Consider the following 21,862-nt stretch of genomic DNA (forward strand, 5'->3'; position numbering starts at 1 on the left):
TAAAAACGAATGAAGTAAATTTTGTGATATTCATCAGCAAAGAAAACATGATTATTACGTCTTCTTAAGTCTTGCAGGATCTCATCGGTAGGCAATTAACAATTTAAGCACACATAATTTCTTCAAAATGATTTTATCATGATGCTGCCATGAAAGAGCATAAACAAATTTAGGTGCATTTCCTTGCAATATATCAATCATTGCATTCGCAACCGTTGTTAACAAAAATTCCAACATGTTACTTTCAAAAATGTCGTAAGCACGTGAAGAATTTTTTTATTTGAAATTAACTAAGATTTTGCTGCTTTTCGGAAAGTTTCTGCACTTGGTTTGAAGGTAATGGAAGTTATACATTTCATTTAATACATAAGCATCTCATATTTTTAAATTTATTTTTTGAAGAAAATGAATTTCTCAAATATTTCAAATAAAATTCTAGATAATTTCTTCAGGAAAAATATTACTAATATATTGAAAATGTTTTACTTTCAATTAAGCAGTGTGAAAGAAAACATTTAAAAAATAACCTTAATGTTTAAGTAACCTTAATATTTTTAGTAACTAAAGAAAATTGAAATTTCTTTTAAATTTTGTTGAAACTGATATTGAATTTAGAATCTCAAACTTGGTAACTAAGCATGGTGAAATAAACGTTATCATATTTGAAGATGATATATTTTTGTTTATACACACCATAAAAATAGTAGAACCGGACCTTAAAAGTAAAAAAAAAAAAAAAAAAAAAAAAAAAAAAAAAAAAATAATAATAATGGCCGGTTAATCCAAAAAAGTACGCAAAAGTCATTTATAGCTAGTAAACCATTTAAATTCAAAATGTACGTATATACTAAAGGGGCTAGAAAATATTAAATTAATACACCACCCGAATGTTTTGAAGGTTCGTTATGGGAGCATAGAGCTGCAAAACGAGGAAATCCTTCAATATATTGGTTATCCTACAGGCAAATGGACACATAACTTTCAGCAGAATGGTCCGTAATTTGATTTTGTTTGGAAATGTAGGATTTCTGTATTCTATAGCCCGTTAACTGGCATCCCAAATGTTTTACATAATGCTAAGATCTGGTTATTAAAATGACCAAGTCAAATTCATATGACTGTTCTTCTAACCATAAATTATTATTTAGACTTGTATGGCTACGCACTGCCTCTTGTTAGAAGAGGTCAAACCTACAAGAATGAACGAAGAATAATGGGTTAACTCACCAGAAGGATTGCGCGATGCCCATTTAGTGTTCACCTGTCACAGATGTTTGTAAACGTGCCAAATGTCTCATGAATAGCAGCTAAACAACCTCATAATATTACAGAGCCCCTACAGTCTGTGTAGATTCATAGGGTTTTCTTCACACACAGCTCATTCCATCTGTCCGAAGCAGGGCCGGCGCTAGGCTTTTTGCCGCCCAGTGCAATCACTTCGATTTCTAGAATCTGCTGCCCAGTAATTTCCAAAATTTTAGAAATTTTGCCGCTCCTAGATTCTGCCGCCCGGTTCGGCTGCATCTATTGCACATGCTCTTGTAGCCGGAGCTAATCAGACCGGGTTATTCATGCGCAGTACTGTACCGCCTAATGCCGTGTGTGTACTTTTAGTAACCCTATAGCATGAACAGATTCTTGATCAATGATGTTGATCATTTCCATCCTTTTTTTTTTTTTTTTTCTTTTTGTAGGCAAAGTTTTTGCCGTAATTTCAAAGTTTTGTCGGAATTCTTGCAGTCGCGTTACACTTTTGAAATAGTCACATCCGACAATTAATATTTTGCCTGTACCTTCAAAATGTGACCCAGCTCAAGAGTTCTAATTGTTAATCGCGTTAAAATACCACTTAAATCTTAATAACTTGCTATTCTCAGTGCAAAAGTTCTAGAAGCTTTCACGGATGTTTTTCACTTTATATACACACTGGTAGACTCAATCAGTTACATGCACAGGTAGTATTACTATGTATTCTGCATTTGCCAGTTTTCAGTGTATATTTCGTACGCCGATATATATTAATTTGTCATTTAGTTAAAACATGACTAAATCAAATCAATATAAATATATAGGTAATTAAAGAGAACGACCATCAAAATTATTATAGTACACTGCTAGACATTAAAATTGCTACACCATGAAGGAAAACAGTTAGCAGAATCATATTTATATCAGAAACGCATTATAATGAATAGATGAAACGTTTAAAATTTCAGAAAATTTCGAGATGCAAAACATCCAGAAATCAGTACTCCAGACATACCATTGTGGTAGCAATAGCAGCTATTATATAGTTGGGCATTTAAATCGAATAGACTCTGGATGGTAGTTGCAGTTATATGCATCTCCAGTTTTGCGCCACAATTCATCTGTTGTACTGGTGGATGTTGTTGTGCCAGCCTTTGTGCAACCATTGACCAGAAATACGGAGAGCCTGCAAAAGCAGGAGTCAAACACCCTATATATTGAGGAAACGAGGGGTAGCATGCCGTCTCTTACTGTCCTGTCGAAAGATCCAGCGATGGAAGACCCAAAGATATGCCACAGCTATAGGCATTAAGACCTCAGTAAAAAAGTGGTTTGTCAAAGTATAGATACGTGGACTAGGGATGAACAAGATGTATACTCAGTGGTATTCCATGACTTCAATCCAGATGCTGGGACGGTATGGAGATGGAGAATGTAAGATTCCATTGTTCGTTCCCCTCAGTGCCTCCACATACAAATAGGCCATCATGATACCGTTTCTTATCCTTTTTAGTGATTAGCACCCCCGTATGAATCTGAAGGTAAGTTCTCGCTACCTCTTAAAAAATTCTTTTCTATTATATTCTTTTTATTTCAGAAATTAAATTTATAGCAAGATAATTTATTTATTGAAAACTGAATAAATACCGTATATACCCGCGTATAAGTCGAGATATTTTGGACAAAAAAAAAAAAAAAAAAAAAAAAAAAAAAAGACCTCAAAGTGGGGGGGTCGACTTATACGCGGGGCCATAAAAAATTAAAAGAATCGGAAGTTCAAAAATTTCTTTATATAATGCAGTTGTTTTCTTCCCGCACTCAAATTGGACGACTTATCAAATAAGTCACTTACTTGAAGTAATTTCATGACTTAAATTATGTGACGAACTAATCACAGAGTTTCATACTTGAACTAGAGTAAAATTCGATAAAACGTACGTATAAGTCTTTATAATAGTTATTGTTCATTCATGAAATACTTTTGTTAACAGGCGTACACGTCAAAATTAAAAAAAATAGCCCACGCAATAAATGAACAGTTTTGAATATTTCTTTTAACTTTTAAAAAGGGGAAATGCAGATAGATTTTACGTACGCGAATCTTTTCCGGAACAAATTCTAGAAGCAGGATTTTGATTTTGTTTATTTACCAAGGTATTTTTTATCGTTTATTTACTTTTTTTTTCTCAGATGATTTTGAATAAATGTAGTACTTAAAAAAATTTTTTTCGAAGTTTCTCGATCAATTTCGGAAGTGGGGGGGTCGACTTATACGCGGGTTTCTTATTTTCTACGAATTTTTTATGTCAAAGTGGGGGGTCGAATTATACGTGGGTATATACGGTACATACATTTACGTTGACATATAAAACAATGTATCAAATTTTTAATGGCTATGAAGTTGTTTATTCATAATAATACTTTAAAGTGAGATTTCCTTTTTCTTTTTTAAAGCGCCTCGATAAGCCATTACTTGCATTCAAACCATTTTCGATTTTTGTTTTTATGTGCAAAAGTGATTAAAATCCTATTTCTCACTAGTAAATGGTGGCTTATATTAAAAACGTCTGCGGTGCTGTTTTTGTCAGCAATAAATAGGATTAAACCATACACACCACAGCTGTTTTACAGCATTTGAATATGATCTTTTGAATATTGTCAGCATTTGAATATTGTCTCGTATTTCAATAATAACACTTTTATCAAATTTCTGTCGTCCATCGAATTTGGGTCAAATAGGCATGGATCCAGCATCTGCATGTAAATGTGGCTAATATTTCCTGCGGTACAATATCCACGAAATGATTCACTCTGTTGTTAGGATTGCAATTTCATGTATATTTACTATTTTCTCATTTTCTAGAACGAATGAACCACGTAAAGGAAATCTGCAAAATTCCCATTTCTAAATCGACGTCTCTAAATTTTCAGTTTTTCAACAAACGAAGATAATTTTTCACTAGCTGTTAGTATATTCTTGCATATATTCTTTGCACTGATGTGTTTAATTGATTTCAGGTTGTAGAGTTCCTCACTTTGTAAATGCTAATTTATAGTTGAACGTGAAGGATTTTAAGAACTGATATGCGAATAATCACTTGAGTTCGTGCAACAAGAAACAACAAGATGGAAGGGTAAATAACCCTTTATTATTCAGATAAGATTTAAGAGAACTCCGTCTTGGAGCGTACAGTAAAAGCCGACACTTTGGGCTTGAACTTAAGATACTAAGAATTAAACTAAACAAATCTTAACTAAAGAGATATAGCCGAAGCTATCAAGATTCTAACCGAGTTGGCCCCTTAACGCTAACTGACTGCGAAGCTATCAAGGGCCTGAGTACGGCCGAGCGTAATAACAGCTTTGAGAGACAGTAGCCAAAAAGGCGGACGCGCGCTAATCAGAATCTCTGATTCTCTCTAACTCAGCAAGCAGAACTTCGCGGTTAAATACCGCTCTACCTCATTATATATTCAGACGTGATTCGAAAATTACGTTCTGGCCGGAAGTAGTAAGTTGAAGTTAAGAATTTGACAGGAAAGAAGTTGTTTTCAAACTCAAAATTTAACTGTTAATAAAATTAGCATAACCCTTACAAGATGACTAAACATAGATTTATTAAGTAGGCTAGTCGAATGGAGTTGATTGGTCGGAATAATTTTTCACTAGCTGTTAGTATATTCTTGCATAGCATTCTTTGCACTGATGTGTTTAATTGATTTCAGGTGACTAAATATAGATTTATTAAGTAGCCTAGTCGAAAAAGGATTCTCTTTTTTCCAAAAGTTTTAACTAAACCGCAATCTTTATAAGTAAGAAATTTGTAGACTTTCGTCTGGCAGTTCTAGCATGTGGCCCTTGGAGAACTACCGTGTGATAAAGAAGCACGTTTGAACTGAAAGCACAAAAGTGTGTGTGTGATTATGGCAAAGCCTCGAGGGCTATCTGCCTAAGGGGAGGGATGCCTTCGTGGAGGACTTTCTAAGGGAAACTGGCTCGTATACACGTTACACATGGGGAAAACCAGGAAAACGCCCATGCAGCCAGCCCGTTCGCGGGATTCGAACCTCGGACCGAACTACCAGTGTTCAGCGACTTTACCGCTCGGCCGCTGGTGGGCCCCGAAAGCACAAAAGATAGAATGATTAAGCGCTATAGTATTTGACAATATATATACTGTAGAATATCTCTAAGTTCTTAAATCGTTATTTTATGCTAATTTCCTCCTTTCATATCAGCCTCGTTTCTATTTCACTCCCAGAATGTGAATTTCTAGTTCGCGTGATATTCAAATTAGGTACAAAGTAGAGAGTATTTAAAGGAAGGTTTTGGAGGATAAAATCAGAGCGTGTTCTGCCTGCTTGGATGCCAATTTTGCTGACTTTGATTATCTTGCGTTCAGTATTCTGCGGCATTGAGTTGTTCTTGCGCCGACTTCGGTGAGAGCCACCTTTCGCGCTAATTATATTGTGAAGCCATTAGGCTATACTTAAATTTCATTGGTTTTAGTTCACTCATTACCTTTGATTTAAAGCCAAAGCTATTGGCTTCTGTAAGCAAGAGTTGGTGCCGTCTGTTAAACTTTATTTGGATCAATAAAGGGTCCTTTACACCCTTTCCTTGTCTCTGTAAGTACTTACGAAACACTGTGAGAACTCACCAACAGTGGCGTAGCTAGGGTGGGGCAAGGGGGACATCTGTCCCCGGTCGCAGCCTTCAGGTGGTGCCAAATTGATGCTACGAAATTTTTTAATGAAATGTTCTTCATTCTTGGCACACAGAAAGGGGCGAAATTCTTCAGTTGTTCCCGGGTGCTGGAATCCTAGCTACGTCACTGCTCACCAGTTGTCTTTTAAAGTTCTGGTCAAATTTTATGCTACCTAAGAAGACCAGATCCTGCAATACATGCAAGTTCATGATGGTGCTATATGCAGTGCGTTCTTATAACCTGCGGTATTACTGCCTTAATGTACGAAAAAAATCAAAACCAATGTCCGTTGGCTGATTCGCTTTTAAAGCGGCTCACTATGTGGCTTTGATATCCTCTTCTAATTGTTTTAAAATACGATACTGAGATCTTGAATGCGCGATTAAATCAACATTGTTCGATAACGGAATCCAGTGAATTTCCTTTCGTGTTCTAGCAGAATAACCTATATTTGCAGTGGTAGTCCCTTAAATGAATGATAGATGGCGACAGAGGAGGGGACTAATTCCAGAGTCGTAATTTTCTGAGTGGGAGTACGAGTGAACTGGGAAAAGGGGATCGAGCTAAAAGCGACCAATCTCTATCAAATGAAAATTTACAAGTTAATTACTTATTAATTGGTGAGTGCACAAGAAGTGAAAGGAATTAATTAAGTAACTAATCGAATGAAAAATCGCATTTTAGTCTGTTTTTTTAATACGTTTTCAGGTGTCACTACACATTTCTTGCCATGCCTGCTTGGCATGAAATGCAATTGCATATCCAAACAAGTTCTTCCTTTCATGCTGATTTCTAGGTGACTGAGGGCTTTCTTCACGTCATAGTAATTTTGATGATCAGCAGGGTATGTATAGAATTACAATGACACAGAAGGGACAGGTAACAATCAATAACTGAAATACAAATTCGAAACATTTCAAACAATGATTGCTCTTTTTTCTATACTTTAATTTGTAGTGACAGACAGTAAATAGAGACATGTTTTGTCTTTGAATAGGATGAATCTCGATTTGGCAACGAAGACTTGATTTATATGAAAACGTTCTTGATGAAAATATGGCCTGTTAGATTAGAAGTTGGTTAGAGCAGACCCGAATAAAAGGGGACTGCTGTTATGTCCTGACAAGAAACTGAAAACTAGATTTCATGGAGAAAAAAGTTACAGGCTGTTTAAAAGGGAATCCTTTTACAAATGGTACTCAACTTCCATAGTTTTAAATGTTACAGCTTCTGAGTCACTTAGAATCACTATCAGTCTTAAAATTATGTGTTTCTTAATTAAGTTTCAAGTCTATTTTCAGATAAAATGTTTTACTTACCTTCTATTATGGGAATAACATCCAGTCTATCTCCGATATCAACAATTATTCCCGATTTTGAATTGTAAGCATGAAGGGATAAAATTGCTTGGTGCGTTATGTTGATGCCTTTAACTTTAAAATCATCTAGCAGCATGCGCGCTACTTTTAGCTTTGTTTGCAAGCTCAAATTCCTTGGTATGCTAAGTTGAATCTAAAATAAATAATTTATATTTGCTTGATTTCTGTGTTCACTTCATACTGAAATTAATTCATAAAAATACCATTAAAACTTTTCTATCAAAATGTAATCAAGTTGCAGATATCATTACAAAGATGTCTCAGACTGATACAATAATATACATATAAAGAGTAAAAATAATTGCCTCAATGCGTATAGTTTATAGCTGAATGGTCTTCATTTTTGTTTCTTACAAAATAAATTATAAAAAAATTCTACGTATGGGGAAAAAATCATACTTCACTTTAAACCTGTTCGAGAATAAGAGAATTATTTACGAATACGTTTGAAGGCATTTTATATTAATTAACTAATCATTATGATTTAAATCTTTAACTTCTTTCCTTTTCCTCTCACAGGATGCAGATGAGGTTGAAGAGTATTAAAGGCAAGCGTTTTGAATGTTTTATTCAAAGAGCTTCTGCCAGCGGTTCTACCGCCTTGTTCTACCTATGAATATTCCAGCATTAGTCATTTTGCTAGCGCTCGCTAAAGCGAGCCATTAAGGATTTGAGCCATCTTTGTTAGGCCAAATTTGTGTAGTATCTGGCTAAGATCTTTATTAAACTGTAAATTCAACTTACATTATTTTACTACCGCAAATGGCGTTTACATTGAAGTTAAATAAAAGTTTCATTTAAAACCTTTATAGGATTTTGTTGTATTCCCATTAGACAAAGCGATAACTTGCTAATTAGTCTACTAGGCTCTGAAAGATTGACTTAATATTACACAGTTAGGACTATATTGTTTATAAATTATTATCAAAGAACATTTCTATTACCCAGTAAAGTTGAATTTTTTTTAATGACCTCAAAAATATGTTTGGTTATCGATTTGGAAATATTTTGCTCAGAGGCCAAATGTGTTTCATGTTTTGGATATTTAATGACACGAAAACTCTACAACATGCAAGCACTGCTATCCAGATTCGTAGAGCTTCCGTACTACAGTTTTTCTGCAATGGCATAAGTAAACAATCATTTATTAAGTAAAATATTGAATAATATTTCATGGAAACTACGGTATATAAAAATTTAAATCTTTGTAGACTGAGAAACCTAAATGAGCTGAGATTTGTAAGTGTATTGAAGGTTTTCCAGCATCCTTATCTTTTTAGCTATATAGAGGTTATTCCGTGTCATTTTTACCCCTATGAAAAATGGATTATGCAATGCTGATGTATAATTTTTGTTTTATTGCTCTTTAATTTATTTAGTTTATTTCAACTATTTTTGAAGATTGTTATTGAATATGCTTCTGATATTTTCATACAAAGCCATATAATGAAACAATATGTAAAATAGCCATATAATGAATGAAGATGTAAAACAGAGATTTAAGGGCTAAGAAGTCTGCCTATCTTAAATCATCAAACTGACAGAACAAAATCCAGTGTCAGAGAACAGCTTAGGATGCTCCGAAATTAAGTGTTGTTAAACTCATATATTTTTCCTTTTCTTGTCGTTCTCGATCAGAGCATCTCTTAGAGAATGATTGATACACACAGTCCGATTCAAACAATCCGAAGTCCTAGACACAACGTTCTGTCAGTGGCCCTCATGCACTCACTTTCCTTGTTTTCAGAAGAGAAAAGAAGTTTATGAGGAGTTATCATATGATTTTGAGGACATCTTGAATCTGTGGTACTAGACACGAGGTTTGTACACGTAGGCAATAATCAAGCCCTACTGGTAACTTTAACAAAGACCTGTTTATAGTTTATTATTGACCAATATTTAAGAATATCTGAGAGCATTTATTTCATAATTGCTCTCAGATATTCTTATAATGATCTCTCAGATATTCTTAAAATTGTGATCTAAAATGACGAACTGTCACCCAAATGATGAGATGGATGAGGCATGGCAATAGAAAGGTACTGCCCCTTTCAGGACGAAGCATAAAGATAAACATACACAAAAAGCTAACTAAAATGCTTTTGATATTACGTGGTATTAAGGTGTTCAGTTACAGATGCTTAAGGACGACTCCTTGTTTGCATCCCCCACCTTCGTCCAGAAATTAGTTACACGGCCAACTTCATTTAGAGAAATTTAAATCTCATATTCTGAGACCGTGCCAAGCAATTCCAATGAAGAAGATAATCAAAATTATTCTCATGACTGAGCAAAATTCAGATAAAACTGTTTCGGGTACCAGAAGGAAAAAACCAAATAAATCTTCTAGTATCCAAAATAGTTTTCTCCGACTTTTGACTGTACCAGGAGATCAATCCAGTCATATCTTTTTCCATGATGTTCGGTAAGAAAAAGACAAAGTTTCATTTCCTGATGACAAACGTTTTAGTTTTTCAATATGCGATACAATGTAGATTTCAGTGGCGTAGCTAGGGTGGGGCAAGGGGGCACATCAGTCCCCGGGCGCAGCATCCAGGGGGCGCCAAATTGATGATACACATTTCAGAATGAAATGTTTTCCATTCTTGGAACACAGAAAGGGGCGCAAAATCTTAAGGTGTCCCTGGGAGCTTAAAACCTTAGCTACGCCTCTGGTAGATTTATAAATTTTAAAATCCTACTGACTTGGCTGATATTTATAACTGAGTTGTTTATTCGAAATGGAATCCATTTTCCCTAATATGAAAAATGTGCAATGGCCTAGTCAGGATTCGAGCTTCGAACCTGCCGACTGCTAGCCTGGCCCACCAGTGGCCACGTGGTAAAGTCGCTGAATACTGGTAATTCGACCAAGGTTCGAATCCCACCCCTTACGCAGATAGCCTTCAACAGCTTTGCCATAAACAACTGCTAGCCTAGTGCTTCTTATTACACTACGAAGGAAGGCGAACAATTCTTTGCATTCTCTCTCACTTAAAGAGCGACTGAGAAGGCAGAGACCAAGTTCCCGAATTTAGGTAGGGATGAATAATTATCCTCTCATCCACCCCGTTTTTAGTTCGGGTGCCACTTCTTCAGCAATAGGTTTTTTTTTTTTTTTTTTTTTTTTTTTTTTTTTTTTTTTTTTTAAAGTCTTAAATATTTTTATGGATAATGCCATCAAACTAAAATTTAGGTTTAGGAAAGGAAATTTCGTAATCAAAGTTCAACAAAGCAAATACATTTTCCTTTAATTTTGGAGCCGCAGTAGAAATTTTCTGATGAAATCTAACGAAATTGAACTAAATCGAAGTTTTATCAAGGAGTTCTATCAGTTTAGATTACTACTTCTGTCAAAAAGTTTTAAAACTTTATTAAAATTTTGTCGAAATTTCTATACGAAATGCTATAAAATCTGAAAGAATTTATTTAAATTTTATACTTGCCCCATTAAGACTTTTGATTACATACGTATGAAACACTTTTAAAATGGCTGTATCGTTTTGGAGTAGCCATAATGAAAATACTTCAAGTATATGCTAGTATTAAAATAAATTAAGCTTTTGTGATTTACTTAAATAATTAATTCAATAATAGCCTTAAATTATAATAATTACCTTAAAGTTTTCTGGAGAAACATTCAGCTCTTGAAAGACATGCTTCAATAAATCAGGCAAAATAGAAACATCTATGCTGTACTGAAATTATAAAAGAGAACGGTTATGCACCTTCTAAAGCATACGTCTAATTATTAATTCTCAGTTTTCTAATAGAATTTTAATAGAGATAAAATTAATATTTCTGAAATATCTGTATCTTATATAATATTTAAGAGAATGGAATATGAAAACTCTTGAAATGTTCATAACAACTTGAGAGATATTATTCTAAGGAATTACTGTGCTATAACTTGTAAAGTTGATAACAACTTTACTGAATAAAAAATGTCTTTAAATTAGCCCTCTACGTCCGTCCAGCTGAAAGGCATCGTTTAGCGATTAGAAGCAAATGAAATTCCCATTTGTCCGTGCTAATGAATGCACGGATAATCCAAAAAATGATCCTGTAAAATTCTTATTAATACACGAGTGTCATATGAAAGAGGTTTTAAATGATCAGATGATGTATAATATCCTGGAGAAGACCGAGAGTGCTATCTGTCTAAGAGTAGGGATATCTTTATGGAGGATTTTCAAAGAGAAACTGGCTCCGGACGAGCTACCAATATTCAGCAATCTCTCTACTTGCAGCGATGAAATTGCCTTCGTAAAATTCTGTGCCTCGTTTTGAGAAAATTTCTAGCCAGAAGTATTTTGTTGAACATTTAGTATAAGAGTATGAAACTTGATTAGTTTCTGCTAACATTTGTCGATAATTACTGTAAGTAATCAATGAAAATCATCCTTGTATTAAAAATATATTTGTATGAAGAGTATTTATCTATCGAAAAGTTTCAGTGTGTTCATAAATAGAATGGTGGACAGGATTCGAAGCTTTGCGATAACAAATGTCGCACCTGCATCTGAAACTGGGTCCACGAACACTTTTGTGTTTCAACTCATTATAGATGATATACAAATTCTCTAAACACATAACGTGGTTAATGCTACTCTGAGGTTCGATTCAAGGCGAACGAGTTGGCTGCATAATTAGTTTTCCCCATGTATAACGTGAATACGAGCCGGTTTCCTTTAGAAAGTCCTTAACAAAGGCATTCTTTCCTTAAGCTTACAGTCCTCGTGAACTCTGCCATATTATGTTAATCTAATTTAAGCTAACCTATTCCAGTACGTTGAGAAGATTTATTGCATTAATATGGCTGATCAGTATTAGCAGAAAATCACTGATATTTGATTGAAAATTGATGCATTGTATCAGTAGGAAGCAAAATATATTTTAATGAAATAGAGTTTCGTTTTACAATCTCATTCTTGTGGCTTTAATGATCCTTTAATGATTTACATAACCTGTACTACATAGTAGATTATTTCTGGGTTTGTTGATGAGCATCAGCTCCAAGAGGTAGAAGGATCTGACCAAAATATGTTTGATAATTTTGCAGCTGGGGACAGTTGTATCTTCTTCCTTCAAGGCGAGAGAAGTTATTTTAGTATATTATTGATGATGAAACACATATTGCTTTTTTAAATCCTGCGCGATGATCAGAATATTAAGTGAGAACACACATTGTTATTAAAAGTAGATGACATGGGTAGAAACCAATTCTGAGATAGATATTCCTTCAATGGCAAGATTACTTCATTTAATTCATTGCGTCATTTTTTAACGTAACTGTATGCATATCTCCTCAGCATTCTGCCCAAGAACGGATTGTGTTCGTTCTGTTCGCATTCTCTACACAAAAAAGAGAAGTTTGTTAAAAAAAAAAAAAAAGATAAATTAATGGGAAAAAATCATTCAGAATTTCGAGGAAATCATGAATCAGTTTATTTTCAAGAAAACGGAGAAATTTAACAAAAACTTAAACCTTTTATTTAATATAATGAAAGAGAATATAATGAAGATAGTAAATATTTCTGAAATTAAATGACTCCTAATTAAAATCCAAATAACCTTGATTTCACTTATTACGGAGAATTATTAGGTAGATCAGTATTAGGATATAAATGAACATAGCTTTTCATATTAAACTGAAATTAATAAACTTCCTTTTATGATACTTACCAAGAAAGGTATATTATTAGAATACTCTCCAGTATTATTAGAATACATAAGAATTACTTTTTACTAACCTTTTTTAGAACCAGAGATTCCTTCCATTTATATACTGTTCTCAGATTAAAGAAAAATATACTTACCTGTTCCGAATATAAATGATTCAGTTTAAAATAAAATTTTATTTTGTATAGCCTTTTGTGCTTCAAAGCCAAGCAAAATGTGACGCATGAAATCACCAGTTTGCCAGTTTACCATGCTTATTATTAAAAGTTAATTCTTACTTTCCAAGATTTAACTTAATTAGTAAAATTGCAGAAATAGAAATATAATAAGCCTAAAAGTACTTTACAAAACATATCACATGGCTTTTTTCTTCTCAAAAGAACTAGAAATAATTTTTAAATCACTTTACAGATTTATTACCTTTGCCTCAATAAAAACCTAAAAATACTTTACAAAACATTTTGCATGGCTTTCTTATTCCCAAAAGAACTAGAAATAATTTTTAGATCACTTTACAGATTTATTACCTTTGCAACTTTTCCTGAAGGACGTAGTGGAAAAGATAATTGGCAGTCTTTGCGATTACTTGGTTTAAGAGCTTCTGCACCAAACATTTTCTTTTGGCTAAAAAACAGAGAAGAGAAGATAAGAAAGAAATCTAATTTCTTTAAGACTCTTAAACTTCACTTTAATAATCATATACAGAGTTGTATCATAAAATAGGCAAAAACAAATACAGCAGTTCTGTGGCTTGTTGGCATGAATTCAGTTATACCAGCTCAATAATATGAGCTCAACAATACGAGTATTAATTGTATTACAAAATCATATACTATCTCAACAATTCGAGTTTCAAAAATTGAAAGAGGCCAACAATCCATTTTCAAAGCAAATTACAGCCCCATTTTATTTTAGTGATACGGTAATGTTGTACATCAGCCGATCATTCATTTTCAATTATTTAGCTTATATGATGACGTTTTGTATAATATTCCAGCTCATACCCCAAAATACATATGTGTAAACTCCAAATATGTTTATAATAAGGGATAGTTTATATTAGAGGCGAAAATGGAGTCTCTTTTTTTCCATGCTTGAAAAGCGAATACAACTTACATGTATAAGAAATTCAAATCTTGCACTACTGGAAATTGGCATTTAATGCTGTGGATAAACAAGTGAAAGATTTTTTTTTCTTTCAATAAAGTTTAGGTTAATCTACTACGGATCAAAACTATAATACGAATGTAATTTTTTCGCGAGATCTCTCAGAATGAAATAATACATAGTATTTTCTCTGCACATTCCTATACTGAAGGTATTTAAAGCATGGAAGTAAGATGGAGTGGCCCTAACCGGTTTTCCCCATACACTGCTTTGAAGCAATGGCGATCCCTTCGCGATGACCAAAACATCGGGTCATTTACCATTAAGTTCAATGGGTTTTGACACGATCGGATGTAAAACATTTTGTAATTGCTTCGCAAATAAATACATATATTTTCTTTTTCTACAATATTTCAGAGTCCTAATTATGTGAAAAGAATACATTTCTAAACAACATTTCATTCTGAACGCAATTAAATGCTATACTTTTCACAGAACAATTCGTTCAGAACGGTTTAATTTGAATGAAATATTATCACAAGTTTTCCTTAATTACATTAGGAAAAAATTTTAAGATACTTTGATTTTATTCGGTTAAGGATTACAAAAATTAAGATCAAAGTTTATTGTATTATTAATATTAAAATTGTGCATTATTTCTTTTCTATTTATAGAGCTTCTTCCTAAAATACTTTCTCAAATATTATAAGATTTTTTAGTTTCTGAGGCATCTTTTGAATCGAAAAATCTAAGTCAATTTATAATTAATGCTCTATTCAATCCATTTCAAATTTGAGCACCTTTTATTTGAATACCGAAATACATTAAATAGTACTTAACTTTCTCTGAATATTTCTGAAAGGGAATAAAAAAAAAAGATTACTTAAAAATATTATTAAAAAACTGTAACTGAGTTATAAAATGTAAGAGGAATAATTATTTTAATTATATTTATCAGATTTTTTTACCCCTAATTTCAACAATACGTATTCTAAAACTCTTCTTTATTACTTTCTTAAGTACACATCTCATAGAATTTGCTTTACAACACCTTTTAACAGATTGCTTTCCAGATTGCAAGTCTTTCTTAAATAGTTTTATAACGTATTTGTCAACAGGATTTCAATATATGTTTACAATGCAATGTTAATGTTATTATATATTTAGAGAATATTTATAATCATTATACATTTAGATACATTTAGTAATTAGATTTTTTTACAGTAACTTTCACAGGTTTTTATGAATAAATAAATCCTTCATTTCAAATACATTTATAAATAGTTTAATAAATATTTACGTAAAGTCAGATACATGCTTTTTGCAAGCATATGCATAAATACCCATACGTATTTCATATTTTTTATTTCTGGCATGTGCAAATCTTTAATTTCTGTGCATTTACTATATTTTTCGAGTAAAGTAAATTACAATAATTTAGCATATACCCGAAAATTGTACTTAAGAAATGCGTATAAATATAAAATTTGAATAAAAATTACATGCATTATTTTTAATACTCATTCAAAGGTCAGTGTTTCTTCGAAACTCCTCCACGATGGCATCTCTCACTTTAGGCAGATAGCCCTTGCACGCCTTATGCTATTTAATAAAAACTTAACCTGACCTATGTGCCTAATTACAAATATTTTAACATGCATAATTTTATATTTACATTTAGCCATCAAGTTTCAAACTTTTGACTTGAAACACATTTTAGGATACATTCATCATAAAATTCAAATCTTCTAGTAAATATATTGCGGCGAAATAGAAAATTTCGCCACTTTTTAATTACGATACTGAGAGCAAATATTGTAATGTGCTCCAGTTAGCCGTTCTTTGTCTATGAACGAGACCTGCGTACGTTAAGAAGCGAGCATAAAGCTCGAATTTCCGAGAAAAGAAGACTTGTGTGGGAAACATTTAACAACCTTGAATCAATAAGAGGACCATTCATGATCGGACCTCCTTTGGCAGGATACACAATTGTTTTCATCTCCGTCGATTACCCTATTTTCAAATTCTTAATAAGCTGCTTTGATGATGTGGCACGTTCACATGGTCACATCATCTTGACCATATATGGTACTTCCGCGGAATTCGCAAATGTATCCGGAACACACAAAGATATTCACACAAAGATATCTTAAATATAAAAATATATCTTAAATGTATAAATAATTTTGGGCATTAATATATCTTAAGATATTCGCCCATATACAGAACAAAGGTAATTTTTTGCGATAGCTTTTTCTCTCAGTTTTATATGCGTGTGGTATTTTTCATGCTCAACCAAGTCAGATAAGGTATTCTGCTTAAAAGCAATTGAAACTCTCGCATCATAATCCTGTAGTATGATTTTGTTCTGACGAAATCACGATTTTACTTTCAAAAAAAAGGAAAATGAGCAGAAAATAAGATTTTAATTCGAAAATTTCCTCCCGGGAGCTTGGTTATTCTCGTTTCTCGAAATAATCATCTATTTCAGAATAATCCAGTTTAGGAAACCCTGGACTAATCACTCTTCTTGCAAAAATAACAGAAAACAGATATACACATACAATAAATGACAGTGACGATAAACAAGTAGAGATTCTACTCGGCAGAAAGCGACCCACTATAATGATGGGTTGAATTTGTTTAATTATTGAAAATCACGCAAAGACTATTTACCTAAGGATGGCGATATCTTCCTGGAAGACTTTCGAAGGGAAACTATTTCAGAATAATCCAGTTTAGGAAACCCTGGACTAATCACTCTTCTTGCAAAAATAACAGAAAACAGATATACACATACAATAAATGACAGTGACGATAAACAAGTAGAGATTCTACTCAGCAGAAAGCGACCCACTATAATGATGGGTTGAATTTGTTTAATTATTGAAAATCACGCAAAGACTATTTACCTAAGGATGGCGATATCTTCCTGGAAGACTTTCGAAGGGAAACTATTTCAGAATAATCCAGTTTAGGAAACCCTGGACTAATCACTCTTCTTGCAAAAATAACAGAAAACAGATATACACATACAATAAATGACAGTGACGATAAACAAGTAGAGATTCTACTCAGCAGAAAGCGACCCACTATAATGATGGGTTGAATTTGTTTAATTATTGAAAATCACGCAAAGACTATTTACCTAAGGATGGCGATATCTTCCTGGAAGACTTTCGAAGGGAAACTGGCTCATACTCGCATTACATATATGAAAAACCTTGAAAATGCGAATGCAGACTGCCTTTTTTCCGGGATTTGAGCTTAAGTCAGAAAAATCGGCATTCAGCAGTCCTATGCACTAATAATAACTAATTCTAATAACTCTCCATCATAATTAGCTGACCATTTCGGTCAGTGGCCTCCTAATTATGATGGAGATTAAGACTTAAGTAGAATAATTAATCCATCGATCATTTACATGTTTCATCACCGGGAGTATTGCCAAAGATGGACCACAAAGGCTGACTGATAATACACCAGCGGCAAGGAGGGAAAGACAATGCACATACAGCCAAGACGCGAAGACTTTGACTTCGTGTAAGCTGTTGCTGACTGACTGTGTGAGCAGAAAAAGGAATGTACAAAGAATGGGTGAGAAGGTAAACAAACAAGAATTTCGAGGAAAAAAACGTGTCATAGAAAGGATTGAATTTATCGATTCATCGCTTCAGTATTTCAGTACTTCAGAGGTACTGAGATACTGAAGTGATGAAGATAACTGTAACTACTCAGCAGAAAGCGATAAAAAGCATTCAGCGTTGCAACGCTAAAATAAGTTCTCAGGAAAGTATTAAGATCAGTTTTTATTTTACTATGAACATGCAGAAAAGAAAGAGTTTGGTTTATATTTTGTGGCAAGAACCAATGAAAAGAAATTGAAAGAAACGGCAGTACTTTGAATCTATTTAGTCATTAGCAATAAGGAAAATTCCAAAATCATCCCCCCCCAAAGAAAGATAAATAATTTGAATATTAAATATCTAAATAAGGAGTTCTCAATAAAGCTTTAGGATTAGTTTTCATTATTACTGTAAACATTTAGAAAAGAGAGAAAGTTTGGTTTATATTTTGTGGCAGAGGAGAAAAAAGACCTGAAACAAACCGAAGTACTTTGAATCTACTTAATCATTGCCACCAAGGAAAATTCCTAACTGATATAGAAAAAGATAAAATTTCATTTACAGCGTTAAGTAATTTACAAATAATAAAATAAAATTTGAATTAATGAAATAAAATCTACATTAATAGTGTTAAAATACACTTTTTTAATGTTTTGCCGTAAATAAATTTAAACAATTTGTTTGTTTTATAAAAAAGAACATTTTGAGTATAATGTTCGAGTATAATTCAGGATTTTGTGCTTTGCATTGCTATAGTATTTTAACGATTACATTTCTTCTTAATATACTGCTTACACATCTTTATTTTTAAAAGAATCTAATTCACCTAATGGGAGTAAAGAAAGCACATAGAATAATAGTTATAAGTCTCACCCTGTTCTTGAAGTTGCACATACTGCAGGGAAGAACAGCTGAGGCAATGTGGCTGAAATTATAATTTTTCAAAATTTATCTCAAAATGTAAGACAAAATATTATTAATTACTTTCTATAACTTATTGACATTTTTCTACATAAATAAGCATTTTAATGTAAAATACACTGTTTGATAGCCATGTTAAAATATTAAACATATATGAATTAAATGTAAACGCTTTGATCATCACAGAAAATTTCAAAGGGAAGAGAAACCGCATTTAAGAAAAATGAAAAGTACATCCAAACAGAAGAATCAGTATATATATTTAATAAAAAGTAATCATGTTTAGTTGAAATCCAGTTATAAAAATCTGCGCTGAGTACAATATTGGATTACAATAACAATGTATAATAAAAAAAACTACGAAATTAAACAGCAAAGGCTAGACCTACGTGATGACATGAGGATACCAGCTCGGACAGAACAGCTACCAAAATCAATAATGATCACATCCTGCAAAATAATTAGAAAACTAGTAAGAAAATAAGGAATGGAATAAGGAACACAGATTTTCAAATATTTGTAATGTTGAATTATGAAATTTTGGGGAAAACATATTTTTCGTAAGATATTCTTAGGTATGTGTGTAAACTGGTTTATACTCATTTATGTAAATAATATTTTGTTACAGTTTCTCTAGATAAGCGATTAGGGTATACAAACACTCTCATAATGTCAAAAGCAACGTATCACAAGGAGTTATCTGAATAGGACGAAAATCGGTAGCTGTGATGCGCATGTATTGGAAATGGAACGCTAACAATATAATAGGAATTGAATGTTTTATTCAAGAAATACAGATACAAGAGGGGGGGAAAAATCAATAAATTCGTTGGCCCACCAAGTGCAACCCGACTGCAACAAACAGTCGATTAATTTTTTAAATACATTTACAGTTCGGGAAAAAAATCGTGCAATGGCACAAATATTTATTAATTAGTAATTTAATTATTTTAATTAATTTACGTGAGTAATAATTTAATCAAGTTGTCCATTGCGCACTAATTATCACAGTAGCAAATAAAATATTAAATGATTCGATTTGTGCGAATTGTAATGAGCATATTATTTTAGACCAGTCAACGGCCATCAGGACAGTTCAAAACACAAATGTAAAGGCTAATTAGAAAATAATGTGCTGAAATTTTCCCCTCAGATGTTATTTTATTTCAGGAAGTTTCTACTTGCAGTTCATCTAGTTCCCCTGCTCCTCAATAATCACGACTGAGTGCGTTTTTATTTTATTTTTTATTTTTTTTTTCCCACGGACTGCTTCGTTTATTTTAGCCCAAAGGGCGTTAGCCCAGAAGGGCTATTAATTTCGTTGTGGCATTTTGCGTTGGTTCAATATAAATGTTATAAATGTCGGTTCACTTTTCAAATTGTTGCCACCAAATATTAGAGCCCTGTGTTACATTTAAAGAAATTAAATCTTGAAGAATCTAGATAAATGTATATGTTTCTCGCATTGTGGTAAAACAACGGTACCTAGAGCCATTCAAATTTTGAATAACGTAATCTTCCACTGAATATGGGCGTCTGGAAGCCCTAATTTGGAACTTGAAATCTGTTTTATTATGTATTTCATATTTTGTAACACTTTAACGAATTTTTGATTAATAAACTCAACGATTTCAAAGCGAGCAATGGCAATAGTGTACGAAAAAAGACATTTTTATCTCCAGCGCGAGACTGTGTATCGGAAATTCAAAAGATATGCTTACTTTAAACTTATTTTACCATATTGCTATTGAATTGAATTTTATGGTTTTAGTGCAAAGAATATAATAATAAATAAAGGCGGCACAGAAAACGTTAAAAAAATGCTCCTTTGAGCATAATGTAAAATCTGAAAGCTTTTCAGATTATATTTAAAATTTGTTTTTAAAGTTTTCAAATGGCTTGGACAGTCGCTTAAGAAACCTCTTTCAGGGAGAAAACACGCAATCAAGAAAGGGACTCTTCCAAATTAGACACATGTATTTTTTTAATTAGTATTTGGTTACCACTTTTCACTTCTATCCTTAAGCAGGATAGGTTGCTTTTGTGTCTTTTTCGGCAAAATGTTTGCAACCATTCAGAATAATATGCTGCAATCACACTCTTTCCGCCTTAACCCTTAAATGCATGAATTTTTATTTTTATTTTATTTTTTAATTTAAGTCAAAAATACGTTAGAAATGATATCAAATAAAATAGGAAAAATACTAAGTTTTTATTCAATTTTTCGAAAAAATATTATTGTTGCCAAATAGCTACATTATGCGAAAAAAAAAGATAGGCAAATGTTTAATAACAGTTTTATGTGATAATACATACCTTATAAACTTGTTCAAATAATTTTAAAATATCGTACACAAATAATCATCAATCATATTTCAAAGGAAATATCAATTTTAATCGCCCCTGAATACACTTGGATGATTTTTTTTTTTTTTTTTTTTTTTTTGCGTGACTTTTGTATGTACGGACAGAATAAAGAACTATTTTCTAAAACGAATTTTAAAATGCATTTAAAATGGATTCAATAGGAATTTTTTTTCTCAATGTCTGTATGTACTTATATAATGTATCTCAAATAACTCAAAAACAATTAGCCGTAGAACATTGACATTTTGTATATGGGACTTCAATAACATCTAGTTGTGCATCTCCCTTTTTCATTACAGTCGATAACAGGAAACTTCAAATTTTCACCCGGCCTTTATTTTCGTAGTCACTGGTCTAGTCATATACTTCCAATTACAGAAGAGTTTTAAATGACAAAAACACTCCTGTTTTAAATGCCAAATTTGGAGAAAAAAAAAAAAAAAAAATTCCGGCAAATAACGAAATCTAACTACATGCATAACAACAGCTGTAAGTTATTTATTTATTTTAAATAACCAGTTATTTTGTGTTCCGAAGCTATAGTGTCACTTCTCGCTTTTCACTTTCCTGCCAGAATCCAAGTTTAAGCTTGCGCGTATTTAAGTGGGGGTTTGAGACTGGTTCAGTAATAGCGTGTTCAGCTTGCTGAAGGCCACGTTACTGCCTACGGCATTGTTTTAATCTTGCAATTAGTGCTGTCACGCCGGTGTAGGTTTGATCCAACTTGCACGTTAAATACTTCTCCGTAGCCTTTGGCTAACTGAAGACTTAGATTAAGTTTGAATTTGAATTCTACATTTTGAGTTTACGCCATAAATGCTGGC

General features: G+C 32.8%; 1 protein-coding gene across 5 annotated transcripts in view; it reads right to left on the reverse strand.

Moving 5' to 3' along the window:
* The window catches only part of LOC118194027 (uncharacterized), a 359,931-nt gene that overhangs the window by 8,346 nt on the left and 329,723 nt on the right, over window positions 1-21,862 (reverse strand). For all 5 annotated transcript variants that reach the window (XM_035365210.2, XM_035365209.2, XM_035365211.2 and 2 more), the window contains 5 exons: window positions 19,061-19,121; window positions 18,624-18,675; window positions 13,545-13,641; window positions 10,953-11,033; window positions 7,276-7,468 (listed from right to left, as the gene is read on the reverse strand). In XM_035365210.2, coding sequence (XP_035221101.1) covers window positions 7,276-7,468; window positions 10,953-11,033; window positions 13,545-13,641; window positions 18,624-18,675; window positions 19,061-19,121 — 484 coding nt within the window. The remainder of the gene's footprint in view (window positions 1-7,275; window positions 7,469-10,952; window positions 11,034-13,544; window positions 13,642-18,623; window positions 18,676-19,060; window positions 19,122-21,862) is intronic.

Source organism: Stegodyphus dumicola, chromosome X1 (assembly GCF_044657685.1).
Source record: "Stegodyphus dumicola isolate Sdum_Otavi_A_Nest chromosome X1, ASM4465768v1".
NCBI lineage: Eukaryota > Metazoa > Arthropoda > Arachnida > Araneae > Eresidae > Stegodyphus > Stegodyphus dumicola.